The 26,803-nt window shown below is 41.0% G+C and overlaps 1 protein-coding gene and 1 long non-coding RNA gene across 4 annotated transcripts in view; one reads left to right on the top strand and one right to left on the bottom strand.

Annotated features, from left to right (window-relative positions):
• LOC118207217 overlaps window positions 1–26,803 on the bottom strand; it is a 53,409-nt gene that overhangs the window by 17,707 nt on the left and 8,899 nt on the right. The window lies entirely within an intron of this gene.
• Window positions 7,163–12,386, top strand: LOC118207216. Of its 2 annotated transcripts, XM_035380572.1 has the most exons (4): window positions 7,163–8,041; window positions 8,257–10,439; window positions 10,479–10,636; window positions 11,069–12,386. In XM_035380572.1, exons 2-3 carry the CDS (start codon window positions 8,616–8,618, stop codon window positions 10,554–10,556), a joined length of 1,902 nt encoding a protein of 633 aa, XP_035236463.1. In that variant the 5' UTR covers window positions 7,163–8,041; window positions 8,257–8,615; the 3' UTR covers window positions 10,557–10,636; window positions 11,069–12,386. The 2 variants fall into 2 exon arrangements, with proteins under 2 accessions (XP_035236463.1, XP_035236462.1); XM_035380571.1 differs by having other exon boundaries at window positions 8,257–10,636.

Below are 26,803 nucleotides of genomic sequence, written 5' to 3'. Positions count from 1 at the left end.
CAGATTTCAGCACATTCTTTTCATGACTTTATACTTGTAATGTAATTTTTTTTTAAATCTAATATTGGAGGCCTTTCAGTGAATGCACGGACAGCACCGATGACAGGTCGTCCAATGCCATCGGTGGGTCTGAGGTCAATTCCTATTGGTCATCATGCATCTGGACACACGGAACCACAGGCTGCCTTTATCAACAAGCTTTGGAGACTGACCAGACTGACCCAAATGCACCCACTTATAACCGATCGAGAGGTTCAAGCAAATACGCACGCTTCACATTCTTCCGTGGTTCCAGGAGGTAATGTGGTGTATTTGCTGACAGGCTGCGGTGAGCCGAGAGGAAAACGTTCACCGGTTACCTCAGTAAAGATAGAGAGCGCCGTTTTAGACCACCAAACGATGGCAGCTGGAATGAGGCGGCTGATTAGCTGGCAGATATTGACATTATCTCTTCAAGGGAAATCAGAGAACAAATGGCTCCGTTTGTTTTGCCAGCCTACCTCACGCTCTCCTCTCCATCGCCGCGTTTCCTAGTTATTCATAGCAGGATAATTGCGATAAGCCAAAGGGCGCAGAAAGTCATAAATCCTGCTGTTATTAGCATCATTTCAGAGGTAAACGGATAAGGCGTGTCTCTCTCCCCCAGCCTCACAGCACCGAGGCAGCGGCATATGAAAGTCAATGCGTTTCTGCTAATCTCATTACCACAAATGACCTTTATTCGCCTTTTGTGATGAGAAGAATACAGTTTAGATACCAGTGGTTCCCAGAAGAAGAGTGGACATTCCAGCAGCCACCGAGGGGAAGCTGCCATCTCCATTCACAAAACATTCACACCTGCCACCTCTCTTTGGCCCCAGATTATAAATTGTGCAGGTGAACTTAATAAAGTGCCTAATAAAGGGTATATTATATATGGACTCTGACACATTTTTTTCTGTTTTGGCTCTGTAGTCCAGCGCATTGATTCTGCAATGAAACAATGAATATGAGGTTAAAGTGCTGACTGCTAGCTTTAATGAATGGGCATCCGCATCCATACCGGGTGAACTATGTAGGAAGTGCAGCCCTTTTCATAATACTCCCCCCTCATAATCTGACAATTAGCTGCCCAGCTGTTTCTTTGCCAGCTGTGTGTTATTGAATTTTTTGTTCATGCACAAGAAAGCTAAAAAAAGTTCTAGAGTTGATTCCAGGAGAGGATTTAGAATTTGGAGTCTGTTGCTGCCGTCTCAGTTTCATGTAGCCAACTCCAGTAGCCCTTTGTACATGCCATTTCTCTGCTTTCCAGGCCATATTTATTTAGCACCACATGCTACAAGCTGATTCATACAGCAATTTCCTCAAATAGAGGAGCTTTTGTGTTCTCATGCACCATGTTAGCTGGTGAACACAGACATGACTAGACACATCGGGCGACATAGCTCAGGAGGTAAGACTGATTGTCTGGCAGTCGGAGGGTTGCCGGTTCGAACTCCGCCCTGGGCATGTCGAAGTGTCCTTGAGCAAGACACCTAACCCCTAACTGCTCTGGCGAATGAGAGGCATCAATTGTAAAGCGCTTTGGATAAAAGCGCTATATAAATGCAGTCCATTCACACAAGCGCAACACACTATCCCCCTTTTCATATGCCCTTATTTGGCCTTTTAGAATTTTAGTTTAGATGTTTGTTTGTTAAATAAATTATATTTTATTAAACCTTGACACTGGTCTGATTATGATTCTGATACATTCTTGAGCTTACCACCTCAAAGAACTTACGCATGTTGTTCCATCATTAGTTAGTATTTTAGTATTTAATATTGAAATTTGTAATCATGATTTAATAATGAGACTGATTGATTATGAGACTGATTGTTCTTTTGCACCATTTGATCACTGCATGAGGTAATACATATATATATCTCCTGCATTTCTTGGTGCCTACTTGCAAGGATTGATAAAACAAATACATTTTAATGATCTGCCCTCACTATTCTACAATTCGCAGAGGTGTTTGCCCCTACACCAGTAAAGCACGCCATCAAATTAAGAGAGAACTACACCAGCATGATCACAGGGGGTTCACCGCAAGATGGATTACCACTGGTAAGCCTTGAGAACAGAAATGGCTCGGTAAGAATTAGCAAAAAAAGGGGAAAAAAAATATAGAGCTCTAGAAGAAACTCTAATGGGCAGACAAGATGAGTATTAACCTGTACCAAAGTGACAGAAAGAGGAAAGTGAGGGGAAAGGAACTGCTTATGATTCAAAGAACCTCCTTCCATCTGTGAAACATGGTGGAGGCAGTGTTATGGCATGGGCAAGTATGGCTGCTGCTGGAACTGATTCAGCCATCTTTATTGATGACGTGACTGAAGACAGCAGCAGCAGAATAAAATCAAAAGTGTATAGAAACATCTTGTCTGCTCAGATCTAGCCAAACACATCATAACTAATTGGACAGCACTTCTTCTTGCAGCAGGACAATGACCCCAAACAGAACAACTGGAATGAACCAGAAAAAGTGGAATGTTCTTGACTGACCAAATCAATCCTGAATCCAAATTAACGTTCATTTCACTTGCTGAAGATGAGACTGAAGGCAGAAAGTCCCAAAACAAACAGGAGCAGAATATGGCTGCAGTACAGTCCCTGGCATCACCAGGGAAAATATCCAGCATCTGGTGATGTCCTTGGGCTGCAGACTTGCAAAGGATTTGCAACCACGTATTATGAGCCATCAGGATCTGCAGTAGTCACAGTAGATTAAAATTTGAGAGAAATATTTGAAAAATGATCCAATAAATGGAAAAGTAGATTATCTGTTCATCAGTTAGGAAAAAAATCATAAGTTCCTTACTGATTACATGTGTTACAGATTTTTACTAATGTGTCAAATTGAAAGAAAAATAATAACACGTGATCAGTTATTTCCACGGATTAACCATGATCTCGCTGGGGTGACGATTTGAACCAGCTCTGACCTTTAACGAAGCCAGTAAAAGATCATATTTCAGGACTTTTCATGAAACCCAACCTCCTGAGACAAGGCGTTAAAAACCACTGCACCCTCAAAGCACCGCTGCTTATTACACACTGTGATGTGGCAGAATCGTTAGGTTGCGGTTCTTAAACTCCCCCTGTGAATCCTACTGTTCGATCGCGGAGTGTTATTTATGCTTATTTCGGTGGTTTCTCCTGTCATTCCGAATGAAAAGTGATCAGCTCAAATGGATGTAAACTGCAAAAGGGGATGACCGTAAACCACAAAAACTTCAGCAGACATGGACCGTGCAGCGGTTTTTACATCTCGGTCATGAGGCCAGGCTGTCATCCCAAAAGAATAATAGTCCACTTTAGGATTTATTGAGACTTCTTTTGCCCAGCTCAGCTGCCAGTGTGTAAAGACCCAAAGTCAGAACAGGGAGCACACAATTCATTATTGGTGACTAATTTTGACTGCTTTCCTGCTATAGAATTACATCAACGTTTATAAAATGTATGAAACAGTAGTATTCTTTGAAGACCTGTTAATAAATATGTTAATGAATACTAACAAATTAGTTTGAAACAAATTAAGTCAGTTTGGAGCCACAAACTTATAATATATTCCAAACAAAGTAATAAATATCAAATCTTGCCTAACATACCTAGGTGTCCTAACAGATAAGCGCATAAAATAAAATACGATGGTTTAAATAAGATGGTACCTGAACAAAGCCCTCATAAAGGGCCTGATTTTCAGGAGTTTCATCCCTTCAAAAAAAATATCTGTGGCCTGCACCAGGTTCAGTAGTATAATCGTCTGCAGCAAACTCGTTTCTGTCAACATTGGTCAGGAGCTGCAAAATGGTGCGTGTCAATAGAAAAATTCAATAGAAAAAACTGTGGAAGTTTGGTGGTCGATAATGAGTTTGTGCTTAAAACTAACCCGGACCAGGTTTAAACTAAAACGCTGGCACACGCTGCCATTTTGGTGGTGTTATGAATGTGCCACACATATGAATGCATTGAACTCATAACACAGATGCAAGAAATATTTCAGTGTTGACTATTTAGGCACTGCAACTGTGGGGTCAATGTGCGCCACTTAAATGAGAGACACAAGGAATGTGACAGACTGGTTCTAAACCCATTTAATTGTGTAAGATACACATTTATTAAATGCATGCATGTGCACTGGTTCTTGTTATGTTAATTAAAAATTAAATCAGAATAGAACATGCTTGATGTATTGCATTTATTTTATTTGATTATTTACTATTCATTTGCATAACTATTTTAAAAAACATTGCAACAGGTCTTTAAAGGTCTAATAAAAAGCATTTACACTTTTTAGATGATAGAATTTGTACTTGTGTATGTGCATAAAATTCCTCCTCTGCTCATGTAGAGTTATCTGTGGCAAATCAGCAGTACAACTTCCCAGCTCCCCTGCATTGCTTCATATTATGTACATTATTGGTGTCTTGCTGGAAAACTTGATAAGAAAACCAGACCCAAAACAAGAACCTGAGGTTTGCCATCACCCTTTTATCTGAGCTGCAGTAATTTCCATATTTCTTCCCTTTGCATTTCGCCCCCACTATATATGGGCAAAATCTGACAGAATGTGAATTATGATCGTGCCTCGGACCGATTTTCTCTCTCTCTTTCAGCATGTTTATAATTACATTAATTTTCCCCCAGCCCAGAGGTTGCTACTTTAAATTAAGTGATATTATCCCCAGTCTGTCTATTCGATCACAATATTACTCCGACAAGTAATTTCTCCAGCTTTTCTTCTCTCATTCTGCCCTCTGCCTGAAAGGAGTAGCCCTGCAGATATTGCTTCTTTTGGCTTCCTCCGTCTTGGCCAGCTGATAAAATGTTCGGTGAAAATTGGATACTGTCATTGGGAGGCGAGCAGGAACTTTAGTTAGCATTAATACAATTCTTTTTTTTCCCTTTTTTCTCCAACTGAATTAAAAAAATGTCAGTTACAGACTCGCTAAGGAGATTAAAGTATTTCATTATTATTATTTTTTGCCAGACCTCTGTGGAAGATTGGTGCAAACAGGCACACATCAGCTTTAAATCTTGACCTCAGCGGTCAGGACAGGCTGGATGAGCTTAGCGGGGTATTTCTGAAGATTTGGAGCATCGCGAAGCTGCTCTTGGCCACTTAGTCACTAACTCGGACACACTGTTCAATGTGAGGGCTAAACTTAAGAGTGCAGGCTTCCCTCTACGAGTAAAAAAAAAAAAAATCATTGTTAACATTGTGCGTTCTGACTGGGGCATCGGCAGGCAGTGCACCACAGTCAATGGGAACCCCCAGCAAAAGGAGGGTGTATAAACACAGATTAATCATGCAGGGTTTAAGGCAAGGGCATTGTCACAGTAATATGAGTTATGGGAAGGAGGTGAGCCATGAAAAGGGGTGAAGGGAAGACGGAGCACTTTTTTAAATCTGTCTGAGAGAGAGAGGGGATCTTCGGCGGCAACCTGAGGCCCAGAGAATATAGGCCTCCAATCCTGGATTGCTCTGGGCGGGAAGCATGCGACCGAGTTGCCCGCATCCTGCCTTTCAATCAACAAGTCTGACAAGTAACCCCAAGTCATTATCCACCTCCCCCAAACCCCCCCCCAGCCCCCCCCCAAACCACACATGACCTCAGTGCCACACGTCGCCGCATGACAATGACTCTGAACACTCATCCAATGTCCACCGTCTTCCGTCAAGCAGCAAGAGCTGACAAACACGCCACTTTCAAACTGTCTACCAACCCCCTGCCAAGGTCAGTGACCTTGAGGAGGTTCGGGGAAGGTTCTGGATAATGCTGTAAATATCCTTAAGTGCTCATAGTGATTGTCTTCTGAGAAGGAGCTGTGAAAGGCTGGTCCCTTACATATGCAAAACCTGAAGGACACAAGGTTGGGTTTTGTTTCACCATCATGTGACCAGTTTCATGTCAGTATTCAGCCAACCTATTTCATGTTACACAAATTTAAGGATATTGTTAATTAGCATTCCTAAATTTCTATTCCTGCAGGTTTTCCATGAGGGAGTATTTGCCACTGCTAATTATGCAAATTAACACAGCCACAACGTGCTCATTTGAGTAGCAGCACTGATAAATAGAAGGCAAATGTGCATGTGTGAAAACGCAAAGAATTTGAGAATGCAATATGAAATTTACGTTTACAAAAGAAGCAGAAGGCTTGGTAGTGGATTCAACCTTGATAGTCACATCTCTCAGCTTTGCAGAAAGTACACATTTCTTAAAAATGATCACTGAAAAGCAGCTGTGTTATCAGAAAGCCGACATAGAAGAACGAACAATTCAATTTTGATGAGACCACCCATCTATGCTGGTTTGAATATTGGTACATTTAAATGAAGGTTTACAGCCACAAAATGACTGGCACATTTTCAAAAACAAGACTACTGCAATGCAACTTGCCATTTCAATCAATAAAAAGATAAAAACCCATTGAGTGCATTTTGACATTGCTTTCAAAGTTAAACATTCTATTCCCAAAGTGTTGGTACCTCAGAGGGCCTCAAGCATCATTTCCTCAGGCCTTATTATGCATGTTGAGAATACTTTCCAGCCGCAGGCGTGACCCTTGATGACAAAGTCGTATCAGACTAATAACTGCTGCCATGCCAATGCGCTCAAAGGACACTTACACCTGCTTCCTCTTGGCATTAAATAATATGCAAGACCACTTCAACCGCAGCTGTTCCCAACCTCGACAAATTGCATCAAATTTCTCTCCCACCTTTTGAATCTCCTCAAACGGCATATGCTTGTAGACAAACACACACAAACGAGCATTCTTGCTTTTAGCACAAATAACCACAGAAAGACAAACTTACTCCACCTTAGCAGATACTGAATGTCACAATAAAAGCTCTACTGTATACTGTCAGTGTGTGTGGCTGTGCTGTAGGAGAATTTTGAGACTCCCCATGAGTGTGATGACGTCACATGTTAAAGTTAAAGGTATTCCCATCAATGTTGATCAGACTGTTTCCTCCAAACTCTCAATGCTTCATGATAAAAATTATATACACTCATATATCACATGTATAACTATATACTAATATAATCAATATGTAATCCAATAACTCTATATCAGTAGTTGCAGCAAAGCTTATGGAAACGCAAGAAACCACAGTATCCGCTGTAGAAAAAAGGCAAACGCAGAAGGCTTAAAAAAACCATACTTACTCAGCAGAAAGTGATTACCCAATAGAAACATGCTAGAAAACTAATACTTTACAGTGACCCATGTGTAACCTGAATAAAGTAAAAAAGGTACAGGAGGCTATAAACTCTATGAACTTGTATGTGTAAATGGAAAAATACAGAAAGCAATGACGTGTATGCATAGTGGAAAAGTACAGAGTAAGGGAAAATTGGAAAAATACAGACAGCAATGACGTGGTGTATGCGTAAGTGGGAAAGTACAAAGTAAGGGAAAATTGGGGTACCTGTCCACTGATGAAGATTAATTAAGAACATCAATAGACTAATTAAAGACTTCAATAGAACTAAAAATCAGTTTTGGGGCACCTGTCCACTATGATAAAAATACTTACTGATACATTAAGAACATCATAAGGACCGAAAATCATCTTTATGCCAAAAAGGTCAAGTTGACCCACGAACAAGAAAGTGAAACTCCTTACTGTGCCAGAAAAGACCAGATGGCTGATATTTTTAGAAATGTGTTAAAGGGGGGTTGTGGGCACAAATTGTGTATAAAATGTATGCAAAACTGACAATCGAGGTTCAATTCCCCTGAATTGATCCGGCTTTGTGCACCTGTGCAATAAAGTCTAAACTTTCTGAAGAGCTTGCTGCTGTTGTGTCTTTTCCCTCCTGAAATTGTTTTCTACAGATTGGCGATTGGCGTGGAACTCTGTCGTTTCCTAGACACGACATTTGGGGGCTCGTCCGGGATACGAAAAAGGTACCATCCTTTCGTAAAACCAACCCGGACACTAACACCGAAAATTGAGTGAAAGAAAAGCAGCGAGCTCTTCAGAAACGTGCGCTACGAACCGTGAGTGAATTGAGTGTGGTATAAGAACAGGACAATATATGTTTTTTGTTTGTTGCAAAATGTGCTGAAACTAGGATAAGTGTTTAAATGCATTGTGGCTGCTGAAGGTTTTCGCTGTTGCTGTTGTTTTGTTGCAAAGTGTACTGGAACTAGGAATAATATTTGAATATATTTTTGCTGCTGAAGGTTTACACTGTTGCTGTTGTTTTAAAAAGAGGTGCCAGAGACTTGGGAGGAGAGAAACCCAAGAAAGGCCACCTGCAATAGCCCTGGTAAAAGCGTGTTTGGGAAAAACACTGTCCTCTGAGGTATAAAGTAAGAAAAAAGTATTGTTGGTAAGGTAAAATATTGTTCAACTGTGTTTATGCTTAGATTAGATGCTTGTGCTTGCGCGGAACTAACATTGTATTAAGGGAAAAAATTGTGATTTATGTGTAGGTGCAACTATAAAGGAAAATAAGTAAAAACCCGTGAAGTGTGTAGAAAGTATAAAAAAGGGGAAAATAAAGGTTAAATATATAATAAAATCTTTAAATAGGAAAATAAAATAAAAGTATAAAGTAAACATAAAATAATGGAAAAAGGAGAGAGAACGCCGGTTGAAATAATCACAGGAAAATATCCTAATTGTAAAAAGGAGATAGAACATATATCAGGAAAATGGAAAAAAAGAACTAAAAGAATGGCGACAAAATGGCCTAAAGAGGGCACGTTTGATGTAGAAATATGCGATCAGATGGGAGGGGTAATAGCAAATTATAGAACAGGAGACAAGTCAGAAAAAAGAAAGCGAAAAAGAGAACAGGAAAAAAGAATTTTAGGATGGTTTAGGTCCGCTTCCCTAGAAAAATATGTAGGAATGAGTGGGGGTCGCAGTGAAGAAATGACCCCCCCTCCGTATACCCCGCAGTCATCAGGACATGCGGAAATAAAAGAGAAGGGCGTGTACCCAATAGGCCCGGTAACATCTGCAGTAACAGTGTGTCCAGTAGTAAAAGGACAGGTTCAGATACAAGGGTGGGTAGAACATGAGGAAAGTGAGGAACAGCTCGAGATAGAGAGAGCGCGGCTCGAGGAAGAAAAGGGAAAAATAGAAAAAAGGGTAACAGAGCTAAGGAGAGAATACAAGGAGGTAGAGGAGTTAGAAGAGCTGTTAAAAGAAAAATATAACCAGTATGATGAATACCATAGCCGGTTAATAAAAAAGGCAAAAGAGATAAGAGACACTGAGAAAAAACAGCAAGCGTCTAAAAAATGCCAAAAGCCTGAACAGGTGGGGTCAAAAAGGGACGAGGAAACACCTAAAAAATGCGAAACTGCGGGGTGGGGAAATTTTAGATGGGAAAAGCTCCCGTATAACACATGGGAAGAGCTGAAGCCAAAAATTACCAAGAGAACAGAGTCCCGAGAAAAACATAAGCCATATTTGACGAAAGACACTATAAATAGAAAGCAAATCGCCCAAGCAGAATATAAATACAATAAAGGGGAGGAGGAATTCTCCCCAGCAGAAAAAAGTGAGGCGAGCGACAATGAGGCATGCCAGACAAACAATAGTGAGGCAGAAGAGTCAGACGGGGGAGAGGGGCCTGCACAGGTGGGAGGAGATTTAGCTGGGCGATATCAAAACACAAGAGAAAGGCCGCCAACCCGGCGTAACCCAGCAGCAGAAGGATATAGCCATAATGCTAGTAAACCCAATACTATAGCACCATTGTTGATTAAGGAAGGGGGTGTACCCCGATACATTCCCTGGTCCACCCAAGATATGCAGAATGTAATAACCAATCTCCCTGATTTGCAGAATGGAGCAAGCCACTGGATCAGGGTGCTGGAGGAGGAGACGACAGGCCGGATCCTGGCTGTGGGGGACCTGAAGGCTCTCCTGGGAAAGGCTGTGGGGATAGAAACAATGCTGGACATATTTGAGCAGGCTGGCTTTGACAGAAACCATGCGCAGTCTCCAGCAGTGGACGGTGGGCCGTTTGATAACGTGCGTGGGGTTGTTTGGACTGCTCTGCGAACCCTGTATCCCGCACGACCGGACATAACGACCTTAACGGGACCGCCGTTAAAAGACAATGAACCACCGGCAACATACATCCACACGCAGTTGCGCAGGTGGAGATTGTTAACTGAAAAGGACGTACAGGCAGATCCCATAATGACCACCCTCTTCCGCAAAGCCATCCGGGAGGGGATGTCACCGGAAGTGGGGCGCCGCCTCGATGAGGTGGTGGGACTGAACACCATGACACACAGAGAGTTTGTGGATCACGTGGTGCACGCTGTGGACAGGCAGCGGAAAGAGGGAAAAAAGCTGGAAGATCAAACAAAAGACATTCAAAGGAAGCTACTGCAGTTGCAGCTGGAGGAGCTGAGAGCCAAAGAAAAAGAGGCGAGAGAAATAAAGGAGCTGAGAGCCAAAGAAAAAGAGGCGGAAAAAGTGGCATCGGTGAAAATACAGAATATGGACAATGAATTCTTTGACTTTGAAGCCACTCCCCCCGCCTGAACCACGGAGCAGCCGGATGGTGCCCCAGCCGACGGTGGTCTACGACTTCTCCGGCATCCCTCACCCAGTGGCCATGCAAGGTAATATGAAAGGGGGGGGCACCCAACCAGGTGGGTATCAAAGGGGGGGAGGACCAGGGAATGGTGGTCAAAATAATCAGTGGAAAGGGCAGCTGAATCAGAATAACAACATGCAAAATAGAAATTGGAACCAACATAATTTTTATGTTTCAGGGGGAACGTGCGGCCCCACACATAACGTTAAAAGTCAATCCAGGGTACCAAACTCAGGACCTAGGACCTATGGTTAAGAGAGCAGAAGAGCTCCAGTTCAGGCCAACAGAAAATTCTTTAATTTGGTGCACAGCAGATCAAACAATGATCAAAATTATGGTAAATGCTCAGATGTGGGGAAAGCCCCAAATGGTGAGGGTACCGTGGGAAGAGGGTACAAAACGAGAAATCTCAAAAGTGTGGTGTTGCAATATGTTGATGACTTAATACTATGTGCAGATACAAAAGAACAGTACATAAGGGGGGCAAAAGGGGGGACACAAGGTGTCCAGGAAGAAGCTGCAGCTCTGCTCTCAAAAGACGGGGAGAGCGGAGGGACTGCGGGCGCTGACACCAGCCCAGGGAGCAACAGCACCAACAGTGCCCCTGCGGGTCCAGTGCGAGAATCGCAGGCCGGCTTTCCAGTGGAGTGACGCGCAGACCGCGTACTCTGGATTGGAAGATATACCAAGAACTTACCACCTACGAGGACTGCAGCAACACATCGTGCTACGAATCAACGTGTTAAGAAATTGTGTATAATAACTTTGTTGGGTCACTTAGAATAATATATACAGCTTTGATATGTATAATCAAATTTTGCGACTGGAGAGAGTGTTGGAGGAACCATGGGAACAACGTTACATTGAGGAATCTGATACATTTGGATGCTGCTATGGCAGCAGGGGATGCGCAGGCACCCAACATAATATACAGGGGTGGTGCACACCCGACACTGTCTGACGCTGAGAATAAGAACACAGCGAGGGGTGTTTTTCGGGGCCATGAGGTTTGACCCCGAAAGGGGGGAATGTAGGAGAATTTTGAGACTCCCCATGAGTGTGATGACGTCACATGTTAAAGTTAAAGGTATTCCCATCAATGTTGATCAGACTGTTTCCTCCAAACTCTCAATGCTTCATGATAAAAATTATATACACTCATATATCACATGTATAACTATATACTAATATAATCAATATGTAATCCAATAACTCTATATCAGTAGTTGCAGCAAAGCTTATGGAAACGCAAGAAACCACAGTATCCGCTGTAGAAAAAAGGCAAACGCAGAAGGCTTAAAAAAACCATACTTACTCAGCAGAAAGTGATTACCCAATAGAAACATGCTAGAAAACTAATACTTTACAGTGACCCATGTGTAACCTGAATAAAGTAAAAAAGGTACAGGAGGCTATAAACTCTATGAACTTGTATGTGTAAATGGAAAAATACAGAAAGCAATGACGTGTATGCATAGTGGAAAAGTACAGAGTAAGGGAAAATTGGAAAAATACAGACAGCAATGACGTGGTGTATGCGTAAGTGGGAAAGTACAAAGTAAGGGAAAATTGGGGTACCTGTCCACTGATGAAGATTAATTAAGAACATCAATAGACTAATTAAAGACTTCAATAGAACTAAAAATCAGTTTTGGGGCACCTGTCCACTATGATAAAAATACTTACTGATACATTAAGAACATCATAAGGACCGAAAATCATCTTTATGCCAAAAAGGTCAAGTTGACCCACGAACAAGAAAGTGAAACTCCTTACTGTGCCAGAAAAGACCAGATGGCTGATATTTTTAGAAATGTGTTAAAGGGGGGTTGTGGGCACAAATTGTGTATAAAATGTATGCAAAACTGACAATCGAGGTTCAATTCCCCTGAATTGATCCGGCTTTGTGCACCTGTGCAATAAAGTCTAAACTTTCTGAAGAGCTTGCTGCTGTTGTGTCTTTTCCCTCCTGAAATTGTTTTCTACAGATTGGCGATTGGCGTGGAACTCTGTCGTTTCCTAGACACGACAGTGCGTGTGTGCGTACAAACGTGCGAGTGTGTGTGTGTGTGTGTGTGTGTGTGTGCAACCAAACATTAGACTTCATTGCTTTGATTTACTTTTAAGCTTATCCATTAATTTTGGCACAGCCGAAAATGGGGAGACTCAATACAAAAACAGCTGTTTCCGTAAAATGGTGAAACATATACTGTCTGCTGATTGTCCATTCCTTTGTCTTGTATTCATCTCTTGATCTCAAATCTATACACCTCAAGTAAACACATCTGTGTTTGTGCGTCCGTACGTGAATGTATGTGTGCATGTGTGCATGTGCGCATGCATGTCTGCATGAACATTCGTGAGCTTGTGTGTGTGTCGGAGTGGCTGCGATTATGTAACATCTAGTGCAAAAGAAAATGCGAGCTTGTCCTCAAATGTAATGCTGCACTGTTTTAGTGGACTCGGAGAGATCTTCATAGAGCCCTTCATTTGCTTTTCTCCATCTAGCCTTCACCGTCCGCCTCAGTTTAAAGGATTATAATTTGGATGCCGGAGACCTACCAGTAATGGAGTTTTTAAAAACGAATTCACTTTTGAATGAAACTGGCTCTTAACATTTTTAGTAATCCATATGTAATGGTTGAGATGGGCTCACACAGAATGCAAGCAAATGGCAACTTGTAAGGATTTCAATAATTATTATTTTTTTTAACTCTCCATTATTCATCACTATTCAAGGTCTAATGTTTCAAACTAGAGAAATCATTTCAAGGTCATCTTCATAATTTCCAGTGTGTTGACCTTCAACTTCAGATGCTGGTTAAATGTTTCTTAGCAGCTCCAGCAAGGCCACACTTCAATTACCCTATTCTATAATGACAATTTTAATGTCATTTGGACATAATTTGATGTGGTAAGAGTATGGATATGGTTTTAATAAATAACTTATCTGGACAAGTTCTGTTTCTTGTTGATTCAGTTAAAATAAACAATGCGTTGCAGCAATCAGTATAAGCTGCAGCATCCACTGATGTTCCGAAATGGATTTTTTGTTTTTCTGAAGATTTGCAAATTGTAATAGAAATTTAATGCACACAGATTTGATAAGGAAAAGAACAGACGGAAGCAGATGATTAAATTGCTTGCTGCCATAAAGAACAACCCCCCTAAATGCAATCAGATTCACAGTTAAACACCAGTGTCGCTTTAATTCTGCACAAACACAAGCCACCGATTCAAAACACATTCTCAACGCTCCACAGCAATCACCAAAAAGTAGAGAAAAATTTCAAAACAAGATACCCATTAACATGTGCATTTATATGCAAGTCACGACTAAGGACATGTGCACTGAATTCAGAAGTGGAGTAAAGCGCAAGAGTGCATATTATGGTCACAAATAAATTTTTGATGAAGACAATGTCTCCCCGGGTGGCTCTTAAATTCATTTTTTGGTGCGTTTCCTACATTAACATTAATTTACCAAAGATCTGCACTGAATCTGCACGCAGAAAAAACCTGTCAGGTTTTGTTTCTATTTATTAGTGATATAAACCGTAATCATTTCGGTTATGGCTTCCATTCAGGACCATAAAAAAGGCGTGGTGGCAGCACTGATTTAGCTGCATGGGACAGAAACCTCCAGGAAGCTGCAGATAAAATTAAGGCCTCCAATGCGGGATTGAGCCTGGTAACGGCCAATCGGCTTCCCGATTCCCATGGCCCTAAAAGCCATGTTCACTGGGAGCTGTCCAATCCAAAGCCAGGAGTTGTCCTGGCTCACTACTGAACATTCATTTTATTTTACTTATGACAGGAGCTGTGCACAACCTTCAGTGTGGATGTGGGAACATATACTGCAGCACAATTAGCTCACAGTTTCACTTTCACATGTGAACAATACTACACAAGTTACCAGATGCACCCATCCATAATGACTTGGCTTGCATTCTTTACATACAATTCATTCTTACAGCTGGATAGGTACAGGGTACAATGGCAGTGCACTAGCACTAGAGAATCAAACCTACAATCCTGCTGGTGCAGGCACAGTGCTAAGCCATTATGCTACAATGATGCCCATGAATGAGTGGGAACAATTAGCTGCAGTCCAGGTATTAACACCCCCTACTGTGGCTTTGCAAAAGACGTCTTGTCTCAATACACAGGGTACCAGGGCTGGCCTTAGAGCGAGTCCAAGGGAGTTTTGTGGGGGAGCTGATAAGTGAGCCTTTTACAAGGGGGTGACAGAATAAAGGGCAAAAAGCCCAGAATGCCCAGGACTGGGAACTCGTCCAGCGAGCACCTATTTGTTTAGTGTGGTGTAGTGGTTAAGGACCTATGCTACTCACCACAGTGTTGCTGGTTTAATTCCCAGCTGGAGCACGGCTTCATTTGAATGGTTTCTGTGTTTTTTTGTGTGTCAAATTTTTGGCTGAGTAAAGATAGCTACTTGAATTACAAGCACGGTAATCTGAGAACACCAATAATTTGCAACCAACTGAGAAATAAATATTTAAAATATGCCATATATTTGACATATAAAAGACTACATATTAATATAAAAGTATTGATAGTTACTTTTACATTTGCATGTACCTCATATTTTGGCCCCAGTGTTCTTCTACTGCATTAGATTTTGTGCATATTCCATAGACATCCTAAATGTGGGCAGTTGTGTTTCTTACTGTACTTTTAAGATTTCAACCTTGACCATCTGTCATAAACCTCAGGAGTTCTATAAAAATTTTGTAACAATACATGAGATAAAAGCATTTGGCTTATAATTGCTGCAAATAAAAATCATCATTTAATTTACATAACGAGGGGTCATCTTAACTGATATGTCTTTAGCTATGAATAACCATTCACATTTGGCAAATTTGCAGAGGGACAATTTATATGTTGATGTTGTGGTGTTGTCTCATCTCTGATTCTCCAGGCTTATTAAACTGAGAGTCTGTCATTATGCCATTAAATTCAGAAGAAAGTTAGATTAAACAGAGGTGAAAAAGGAGACAAACAAACAAACATGTTTGTGCATATATATATATATATATGTATGTATATATATTTGTGTGTGTCTGTGTGTATTATCTTAGATACATTATTTCAGTCTCAGTTCATGGTTTTTATTGGCTGAGACTGTTTTTGCGTGCACTGATGGAGAAACACACTTGAAGTTCACACTTCACTTCAAGTTAAGGATGTTATTTATAGATGTGTCGATCAGTGACGAGTATGCATGTCGACTGTTAAATAATCAAATTGTTTTCTCCCCATTCTCAAACCGTTCAAAATAAAAGATCACCAAATTTTACCTAGGCTGCTTCTCTAAATGGGTAATAGAAGGGGTGGGCGGGGTTTGTTGTCATTCACTTTACTTACAGTCAATTGAAAAGATGGCCAGCTTGCAAAAGAGTGCCCATGTGGAATGATTTTGAAATGCTCAATGAAAACACTGTTCAGTGCAAAATATGTGCTGCCAAATATGCATACCGCACCCTTGCATCTATGGTGTCAACCCACCTAAGAACCAAACATCCGAGGCCAAAGGATCACAGCAAACAAGCAACCAACTTTGTAAGGAGACCTTGTCAGTGTGACAGCTGTCCAACTGAAACCACAACAGATTTAATTGCTAAAATGGTATCGAAAGACATGCTCCGGGTAAGCATGGTAGAGGGCAAAGGTCTGGTGTTACTTGTATTGGCTTACGCATTTTAACAATAGCCTACTGCCAAATTCTGGGAGATAGAGAGTGCGACAACATAAACAATTTCTGGAATGTGCTGGGATCAAGATATTCATCCTTGTCAGTTGATGCAATCAGAAGCTTGACGGCTCCAGCCAACAGTGTTGAAGTCCAGTGCTCCTTCCCCCATTACGTTAACAACAGGGACAACAGGCGCTCATCAAACTCTCAAACCTCTCAATGTACTACATATTGTACCAAAACACCCGGACTTACTGATCAGTAATCTGCAGCAGCCCGTTTTTCTCTTCAGAGAAGAGATGAACATTTGCAACATTAAAAAATGTAAGAATTCTCTCAGACCCCCCCCCCCCTAGTTGTACTTCTTGGTATGCCCTTGAGCAGTATCCTACACCAAATGGTTAAAAAAAAACGATTAGTCAGTAATCGCCCTTTTCAGACAGCAACTAGTCAGTAATGTGTGTCACGCACATCCCTACACCAAATTAACTTGTTCACAGATGTTATGCATCCAGAGGTTGTACATTACCTAATTATTTATGCATAGAATTGCAAATAAATGCTATAAAACTATGTTTATATGTACAGCCTCTGGCAACATCACTGAAGAGCCATTGGAGTTTCTTGAAGTGTATTTCCTTGCTTTCGACCATGAGTCCCCCAATGTCTTGTACATGTCTCCATGTAAAAGCATTCAGCAATTAGGCAGCTAAATCTAACAGCATTTTATCACTAAATCTTGTTCACCCCAGTGCTCGCCCAACATCCAGCTTTTATCTGACCAGCGTGCTTGTTTTGCTCATATGTTCAGTCAAAACTGACAAGTGTGCAACTTGAAATCAGCTCAAAAATTAATAAAAGATTTTTTTCTGGCGGCTAAAGACTAAAAGTATATTTTGTGTGCATTTTTTATTTAAGATACAATAAAAAGTGAGTCATGTCAATCTGTCCATTTCCCAGCTAAGTGTAGCCTACACTCAGATTCATACAAAATCAGGGCAGGGCCTACGAATCAATACAGGAATCTGATCTCAAAACGGTATTGAACGCCGTGGTCAATACACCTCCATTGTCAGAATGTAGAATGCATTTTTTTTTTTTCCTTTTAAAAAAAACTATTTTCTCCATGAAAAACGCAGAATCCTGCATCAGTACACGATTCTCATCACTGCAGTGAATATTACCGGAATGTTCCAGCAGCCTGTGAGAAAGCGCCTCCTTCTCTCTTTACACAGGGATTTCCATCTCGAACCCATCAGTCAGTGAGACTGAATGTATCATCTAATGGAGTGCGCTCCATTTAACAGTTGGGCTCAAGGTGACCATGCAAGTCGGTGACACGTTCAGCAACTTGGAGATGTTTCCCATTGACCAGACAGTGAAAAGGAGGTAAAAAAAAAAAACCTCTCTTGAAGGAAACGCTTTACAAGCCATTACTGTCAGTTTCTTGTAAATGTTTCCCCTCCTCGTTTTGCCTAGTGATCTGACAAAGTCAGTATGCTCTCCAGATGCTGATTAGAGAAATGCTCTTTAAATGGACACTTCCATCAGTGCCCTGGTGCATTTCTTTCACCTGATTGAGCTGTGCTTGTCATGGTGGGTCTTAAGAAATACACTTCACTAAAATGATCCCTTCCACCAATATCTCTCTCCCTCTCACTCCAGAATCGCTTCCCTATGCAAGGTCTTGCCGTTTTCCTTAGCTCTATCCAACTAATCTCGTCAATTAATCTCAGTAACATTGAAAGTCATGGTAACATGCAAAAGAAGCGCTGGACTCCAGTGCTGCACAGGGCTCCATTTAAACAACTGCACCACAGCCTTTGCTGTTTATGTCTGCCATTTTGTACCCTAGTACCCTCAGTACCCCTAGCTAAAATAACTACATGAACAGCCACTTGTGCCCTCCCTGATGAACTGTAAGGCCGTGGTAAAAAAAGGTGTTCTGTTGTTGTTTGTTGTTGGTGCTGTTGTCGTTGTGGTTGTTGGTACTGCAGTTGTCTGTTTGTTTGTCTGACGATTGCTGTATGGCACAAGATGAATTTCCGAAAGGACTAAAAAATCTATCTAAAAGTTGCCCCTCTCTGCTCATAGGAATATTTCTCTGGAGCACATTTAAGACTCCATGTCAAAGTGGCCCTGTTTGACAGCGTTTTACCCAAGACATTTCCTTCACTCGGATGCCGGCCTCGTGCTCTTGGCAGCAAGCATGTCTCCATTTTTTTAAAACCAGCTGGCGACATAGCTATATTGAATGGCATTGATAAGTATCAGAGAAGAACTGGCACTACTTCAGTGATCAATTCAAGCACTGAGAAGTGTCAGTTAGCTATCTATGACAGTCCCGATCATATATTTTGTTTTAGGTTATAAATTATAGATTTAAACAAACACTGTCAGCACATCCCATTACCTACCCCATTTTATTTTTTTAATGAAAGAGGTTTTGGTATAAACAGTTTTACAGTAACCTGTGATTGTATGAATGGGATAAGTGCTTTTACAACAAGCTTTTTGGCCTTGATGACCTCACCTTCAATTTGATCTTGGCTTTTCTGCCTTGTGCCTTGTTTACTATTCCATAGTGTGATGTTGAAGGACAGCTTCACCATGAAAGCAAAATGTAATCCTTTCACCACTGCTAAATGGATCAATGTAGACACTCCCAAAACCATCACAAATCATTTTCCCTTTCCCTGACCTATATTACAACCTCATAAAAACCTCAGGATGAATTTCTCCCTACTTTACCTTTGCCAATTGTACCAAAACACATTGACATTCATTTGTATTATATTTTAATTATGTTAACAAAAGCTCTCTCAATCTGTGTTACATTAACCTTTTAGATGGAGTGCCCAACACCATGTTGTGGGGTCCCAGGCCTGGATATGTCAGGCACGAGTCATCATACCTACATATGGGCAGCTTTACTCTTAGCACTTTGAGGGTTCTCACATTGGATAGCTGCCATGCAGGTAAGCCCATCAAGTCACATTGTCCTTTTCGAACCCTGAGCCCCCACCCACTACCTCCACCTTCCTCTCGGTTTGGCTGGAGAAATGTCTCACCACGGGGCAGAGTCACTTTAGCCCATATGGACTGGAAGGGCAACTTGGCAAAAGCATGCGACACCAGGACGTCTGCTTCTGACCACAGCAAAAAAACCTCCCCATTTATAGAACACAGAAATAAGGTAGGCTACTCTTCTTTAACCGAGAACCCGTTTAGCTTGTTTTAACAACCAGGTCTCGCAGTTCAATTATTGGAAGGAAAGGACCAAAGAACAGACTAATTCTAATACTTCTTTTTTTTTTTTTTTGGTTTTTTACGTGAATGAGCCCATACCGCTGCAGCAGCTTGCCACAAGAGCTGTTAATTTATAACCCTCCACTGGAGGCATAGTAAATATTCTTCATGAGAGAGGAGACTGTCACCACAGCACAGCACTTAATCCAAAACAACCCCATTCCTGTCAACAACTAATGCGGAGGTGTATATCACCACTGGCAGCCACACCGGGAAGCCGGGGGGACAGGCTGTGGGGTTGTCAAGCGGCAGCGAAGTGCCAGGGAAAATGGCTCTCCCTTTACGGGGGCCAGGGTCCTGTCCCACCAGTGCAGATAATGGAGCGCACCACTCACCAGGCCCGTCCATAAACCCGGAGCCGTCCGCCACGACAAAGAGCTCCCGCGCTCAAGGTTACCGGGAACTTTAGAAACGGCATTGTTATCGTTTATTTGTCTTGGAGACCCTTACCCAGTGAGACTGACTCAATGTTCAATTTTTATACGCATCCCATACTGTGGGGGTACTTACCGAGGCAATTTGAGAGAATTAATGCTTTTAAGATTTCCAAACGTGAGATATTAGAGAGATTAGGCAGGCCCCAGGTGTGATTGGTTTAGGAAAGTCATTGATAATCATGACATACAGGCACAATGGGTGAAGCAGGACAGGACAAATGCAGCAAAAAAAAAAAAAATGTCTATGATGCTCCTCTGGCAGTAACCTAATTTCCCTCTTACCACAGAAACAGGGTTTGCTGTGAGGCACAGACTAAATGGCCAGGCTAAATGGCCATCTGGAAAAGGTTTATTTTCCCTGCATTACTAACATTTCAGTCAGTAAGGTGCCGTTATTAATCGTAATCCGCAAAGATCCCAGGGATATGGCCATTTTATGACAGAGACAGAAGGCCCACCTCTGCAGACGGCATCTCGATTCCCCTTCCACTCCAACCCCATAGCACTGCCATCTTTTAGACCAATAGAGGTTGTGGTATGTTTATAGTCTTTGGTTAGAATTTTATGGTTTTATATTTCTCTTAGTGCTCATGATGAATGTAATCCGTATTTATTTTGTTTTTGTAATTTAGGTCTTGGTTAGCATAATTCATGTGCACTAGTGCATTATGCGATGTTTCATCTTCACTCCTTGGCCTGGGTATGCTGTTAGCTAAGCCTGACACTGTTGCTCATATTAATCAGGTGAATGCACTTACGTTTTTTCCTATGTTGTGAGCAACTCTGGATAAAAGCATCCACTAAAGCAATGTAACATAATGCAATGTAAAATGGCCATATCAGTCAATGGAAGGAAAATGAAAATTGGTTATTTTATGCGGTGCCAATGCACCAACTCAAAGGTCCATTTCACCGCTCTGTGCTCCTGTACTACAGGAGGAAAAGAGATGGGATCAGAAACATTCACAGTGGCTGCGATATTTTCTTTTTAAAATTGTCCTCAATCTTCAAAATGTGAATCTCTAAATGGATGTAAAGGGCCATGGCTCAAATAATGGTACTTGTGTAAGATATTGACCATTAATATCAGACTTTAACAGCCCAATTTAAAAATGTAGGGTCTGGCTCCAAGTTCATATGAATTTATTTATATGAACTTAAAGTAAGACACTACATTTGTAATACAATAGAAATGTAATATATTACATTTGTTCATTTTTAACACAGAATCCTTCACTATACTGAAGCTGTTTTCCATCTCAAATGAAATAGCTGGATTCTTTATGTCAAAAAATAAGGCCACTGCAGTAATTTATTCAAGAGTATTATCTAGGACTAATTTTTATTTTTACAACACACACACACAAACACACACATAATTTAGCATATCTTGTGTGTTCTGTCTTCTCTGAAGTTATTATTTCATTCCCTTTCGTACCACAGGAATAGAACAAAAATAAAACAAAATACAGCGATCTATTCCACTTGGGGTTCACGTCAGCTACCCAACAGTCCCTGGTTTTATATGGCATATTAAGAAATCTGTGTATTTTACAAGCCTGTGTGTGTCATTTCCATTATGTTTGTTTTCCACACCATCTTCTGTTGTTTTTCTCAAATGTTTCCTGATCGTCCTTCCCCAGGGATGAAGCAAAAATTTCCCCCATCAAACAGGCTATGAATTTTATGTCATCCCCCATCCCCATCCCAAAAATTCCCTCTGGAAACTGCTGTTGGTTTTGCAATATTTTATGCAGTTCTGTTAATATTTTATCAAAAGAAAAAAAAAAAAAGAAAAAAAAAAGCCGGTGCTTGTAAAATGCAGGCTGGATCCAGGCTGGTGTTCCCAAAATGTGGGCCAGAATCCAGGTTGCCATTTCCCATAAAGTCACCCAAATCAGGGCTGGTGTTCCCAAATTGTTGGTCAAATCTAGGGTTGTGTACCCATTTACACATGAATGAAATTTCTCATTTAGTTCAGTGATTTTGAATTTTGGAAGCTGACTCCATCCATTCATAGAGTTCTAAAATAAAATGTGCTGCATTGTGTAAAAATCCTGGTTTAACGAGAGGAAATTGCGTGAAAAGAGAAGCCATTCTCTTTTTCAGGGGGAAAAAAGGTTTATGGAAAATAGCCACAGCTTTTGAGAGTAACCTGTAAAGAGTTTTGGATAATAATAACTATGGAACAACTGCTAGGACAAACAGAGCTGAAGGGTGGTGGCAGTAAAGCAATGTCACTACAAACTGGAACAGATCACCTCCATATAAAAGGCTAGAAAAGGAAGTAGAGACAAATACGAGGAATGTTGTAATGCACAAGGAAAAGAACCTGTAGGTTAGAGACACTAGAAGTTCAAAATGTACACACAGTCATCTCCATGCTCCCAGTGTGCGTATGTATGCATGCAGAAAATTCATACTAATGAAAAACAAGTGCCTATCACACATCAAATAGCTTTCTGACACCTTTCTTCCCCCATATTCACCAACCTTTTCTAGTTATTTTATAAAACTTCTGCAAATATGCAGCAAAATGTGTATATATATATATTTTTTTTAATAGCTTCCACCCTGGCAGTGTCGAAGTTAACAGGCAGCTGAAGCTCCCGTCACATGTCGGGGGGGAGATTTTATCTTCCCAGCTGTGCCAGGTGCTAGAACCTCTGATAGTCACCAGTTATCAATGTGTCAGATGTCACCCTACCTCATTCAGTTGAGGTTTGACATGGGAGAGCTGGTCAGTTTCCAGCAGTGGAGCCATCAATTATATACCAACTGAACAAGGTGGCCAAGAGCATGCAGGTGCATATGAAATATTAATCAATTCGATATATAAACATTTATTCATAGGTGAATGTGGAAATTGCAGAGTACAAAAAAAAAATGAATTCACCAGGTTGAATCAAAGTTTTCCTTTGGAGATTCGCACAAATTGATGATTACTCTCTATTTCAGCCAAACAGCCAAATTCTCCATCAGTTCTATATAGCCTAGGTTAAGACATGTTTGCAGGGCTATAGCCTACAGACATGAAAATAAGACATTTCAGCAGTGGATTTGGCGGTTACACGTTTCGGTGAAGGACACCTGGGAATACTGTTAAAAATTGTCCGTGATTTAATTCAAATACAAATTTTAAACCTTATATTTTCATTTATTTTTAGTACATTTGTTTTTAATCCATTTAATTCTTTTCAATTAGCCTAGTCCTGCTGCGAACCATTTGTTTTGAATAGCTTGTGTTTAACATTTTTGACGCAGGTGATATATAACTGCACTTCTTATGTCTGTAGGCTACTTCCCACACTTTAAAAAACAGACATAGTGCAACGCTATATAAACGCTACCTCCACACCAAATGCAGAATGTGACGATGTGAGGTAAGTAGAGCAGATACGAATCAGAAAAGGAGAAGAGAGAGAGAAAGGAGGCACAAAGGAAAAGAAAGAAATCCCCATGCAGCCACCCCCTGAGTGGCCAGCTTTGTCGGGTCCGGACAAAGAGGAGTCATTTTGTTCCCAGGCCAACCCCAGCCCATCCCAGCAAGAACACAGTCATGAAATACAATAGATGCCAAATATGACTGCATTTGTCCCAAATAAAAAAATGGATAAAGAAAAAAAAAAGGAACTCCTTCAACTATTCCTCCCTTAATAAGTTTGTTCTTGTTTTTCAGCTTAACAGCACATTAAATGATACTTTGTATAGAACTACTGAATATACAGTACATTAATATAATGTTTATATATAATGTTTTAATTTATAATACAATTACTGTGTATATTGTATAAATTAAATGTTTGAGTATGTAATGTAGTGTCACATATATAGTTTTGAGAATATACACATGAGAAACTGTATGAGTTTGATATAAATGTCAACTATTAAAACTAATTTTTGCACGTACCTACAACAATATCTCCGGTACAGGAAAAGTCTTAATGCAATTAAATCCACAGTGTAAAGGTATAATAAGCAATTCATGACATTTGTTCAGTGCTTTCAGTCCGCCGTGTGCAGCGCACAGAGCAGCAGCTTCAGCTCAGCTTAGCGGACGTCGACGCCGCAGCAAAGCTCCTTCCTTGGCCGTGTAGACTTCGCTATCAGAGCGGTGCAGCGCGCGCGGGCCGCGTAGGTTTCGGCGGAGCCCGCGTGCTGAATGGGTTCGTCCGCGGCCGCAATGCCCCACAGCCGTCTCCTCGAGCCGGTTATAATGGCCGCTGTCACGGAGGGGTTATCACCGTCAGGCTCCTTTTAATTGCCGCTCCATAATGGGACGGGGGAGCGGAGCCGCGAAACACCCGCCAGGCACAATCGGGCACGCGTAACGATGACAAGTGGACGTCTCTCCGCTCGCGCTCCTTAACAGCCGGCTCCGCGCGCCAATTCGGGATCACATAAAGGGGTCGGGAGCCGCTAAACGAATCGTGCAACCACACGCGCACAGACCCCCCACCGCACCCCCACCCCCACGCCCGCCATTGTGCCGCTAAAGACAGAGCCATTATTAATGCGCGAAATCACTGACACGGCTGGGACGAGTTTTAACAGTTACTGCATGTTAGGCTTCACAGTTTAGGCACGTGCGCGGGTGTGTGTGTGTGTGTGTGTGTGTGTGTGTGTGTGTGTGTACTGTTTCCAATTTCCAAGCTTTGGTTGGGAGGGAATGGCTGTCCCTTTTGGGTCAAAGTTAAAATAAACAGAAAAGGTTTGTTTGTGGGGACACTGAGTTTGGATAAATTCCTTCTGTTACCCTGAACTTTTCCAAATATATTCCTACAGAACTCTCTGTCCACGAGTCAGAAACCACAGCACTGTTAGAAATGGAGTGATCTAACGATGACTTCCCCTCCCATGAATCATCTGAGCCATGGACACGCGAGAAGAAATGCTACTCGAAAGGAAAGCCAGACGATTTATCAAGTGTCAGACAGCAGTTTCAGCAACACAGCTTCCATTAAAAGGTGATAATAAATAAAACTCATCCAACTTCTGACAAAAATTAGTTAATTTTTTTTTTTTGCCATTTTCTCCATCGCCCCTCATTAGGTATTTGTAAGTGATGGTACATTTCCCTCTGTCAATATTATGGTAATTTAAGTCACTAGTTTAAAATTTCTATTTTATTTTATAATTCACTGAAGTCAAAATGGACAGATTGGGCACGCAATGTGTCAACAGCTATGTTAAACAGCACAGCAGTAAGTCTTGTTGCCTCTTTGACAACAATGCCAACTAAGAATATGCCGAAGAATATTTTGAATGATGCCAAGCCTTTAATCTCTTGTCTGAGGCTCAGCTATCACAGTAGGTTGTCTTATATCTTAGCTGCATATATCTTTTTGATGGTCAAATCACTGGCGAGCAAAGATGCTCACAAGGAGCTCCACTGCCACTGAATTGTAAATCTAAAGTTTGGTGATTATCATGTATGACCAGTATGTGCAAACCATGCCATTCTTTATTTATACTTTGTGTTATTGAACATATTTGAAGAGTACAGTTTCAGTATATTTTAGCCTCAGTTTATCCTTTGAGGACACCATTCCTTGTGCTATATTTTTGTATATAGTAACTTGTGCAAATATAGTTTGGCACTTCTGTTGGTTTTCAATATTCAAGACAATAAAGCAAGACAATATTGCAAGCACGCACGTACATTTCCGAAAAATGATCCAGGAAACAAATAAATGCTTTCAGTAGTAACTCTAATACTAGCAATTCACAGCAGGTAGGTCACAAAAATAAAACCTTATAAACTTATTGGCAATACAGTTGTCTAATTGTAACAAGGACCAAAAGGTTGGCTTTTTCCAAAATCAAAACCCTCAAGAAGCATGGAAATTCATTATTCATTAAGGACTTCTGTGATAATCTGTTCCTTTTGAAATATACGTTCTACAATTTATTCTGATCACCCACTAGAGATGTTCAGTTTTTGTCTAATTAGGCAGCTCATTCTTAGTTATAACTCTACCAGCTATCCAGGCCTTAAGAGCACATGTAAAAATCAAAAAAAGTGGTTTGAACATCCATGTCCAGCTGTGACTCAATGGTTTTGACTTTATTCTTTGATGCCAAGTATCCTGAAAGACTCATTTTTAACAGAAGATTAACAGCAAGCACTTCTGTTTGCGTTGACATACTGCATGGAACCCACTGTGTACCTGGTCGGAAATTTTTCCTTGTGATTGCTTAGACATCTGTCAGGGGTACACTCTGAGACAATAAGAGTTGGTTGTATTTTCCCCAGGTTCCTGAAGCAAAGCAGCGAGTTTTACTAGCAATTGTAATTAGATAGACGATTTACTGGTTTCATTTACCGGTTTCATTACTTGAATATCACTGAATACGAATCCGTAGCAAGAATTTATGCATACGCTGCATATATTATAAATGAATTAATATGGAACACAGGTTTGTGGCTAATGCAATTATACAAATGATCTGAATAACCTCATAACCCTACCCCACTTGAACTGAAACACTGCACATATGCAGTGTTAGCATTCTCTCCTGATGTTCTTCCCCTTTTCAAAACATAGAACATTTTTTTTTTTGCGGGGGGGGGGGGGGTGGTTGGTGATTACCAGAGCTCTTTGTTTTAAAAACAGTCCAGAAGTTTGTTTTCTGTATAACACTTACACCTGGTGGTAAATCGTGTGTAGAGAAAGAAATAGCGGGAAGTCAGAGAGAGACCTTTGCATTTGATAGGTAGAAGCAAAGA

This window comes from Anguilla anguilla, chromosome 11 (genome assembly GCF_013347855.1).
Source record: "Anguilla anguilla isolate fAngAng1 chromosome 11, fAngAng1.pri, whole genome shotgun sequence".
Taxonomy (NCBI): domain Eukaryota; kingdom Metazoa; phylum Chordata; class Actinopteri; order Anguilliformes; family Anguillidae; genus Anguilla; species Anguilla anguilla.
The sequence above is the reverse complement of the archived record's forward strand: the minus strand, read 5'-3'. Positions and strand labels throughout refer to the sequence as shown.

Excerpts from the sequence above, each read along its gene's own strand:
- LOC118207216 (XM_035380571.1), top strand. The coding sequence starts at position 8,616 with ATGGAAAAAGGAGAGAGAACGCCGGTTGAAATAATCACAGGAAAATAT.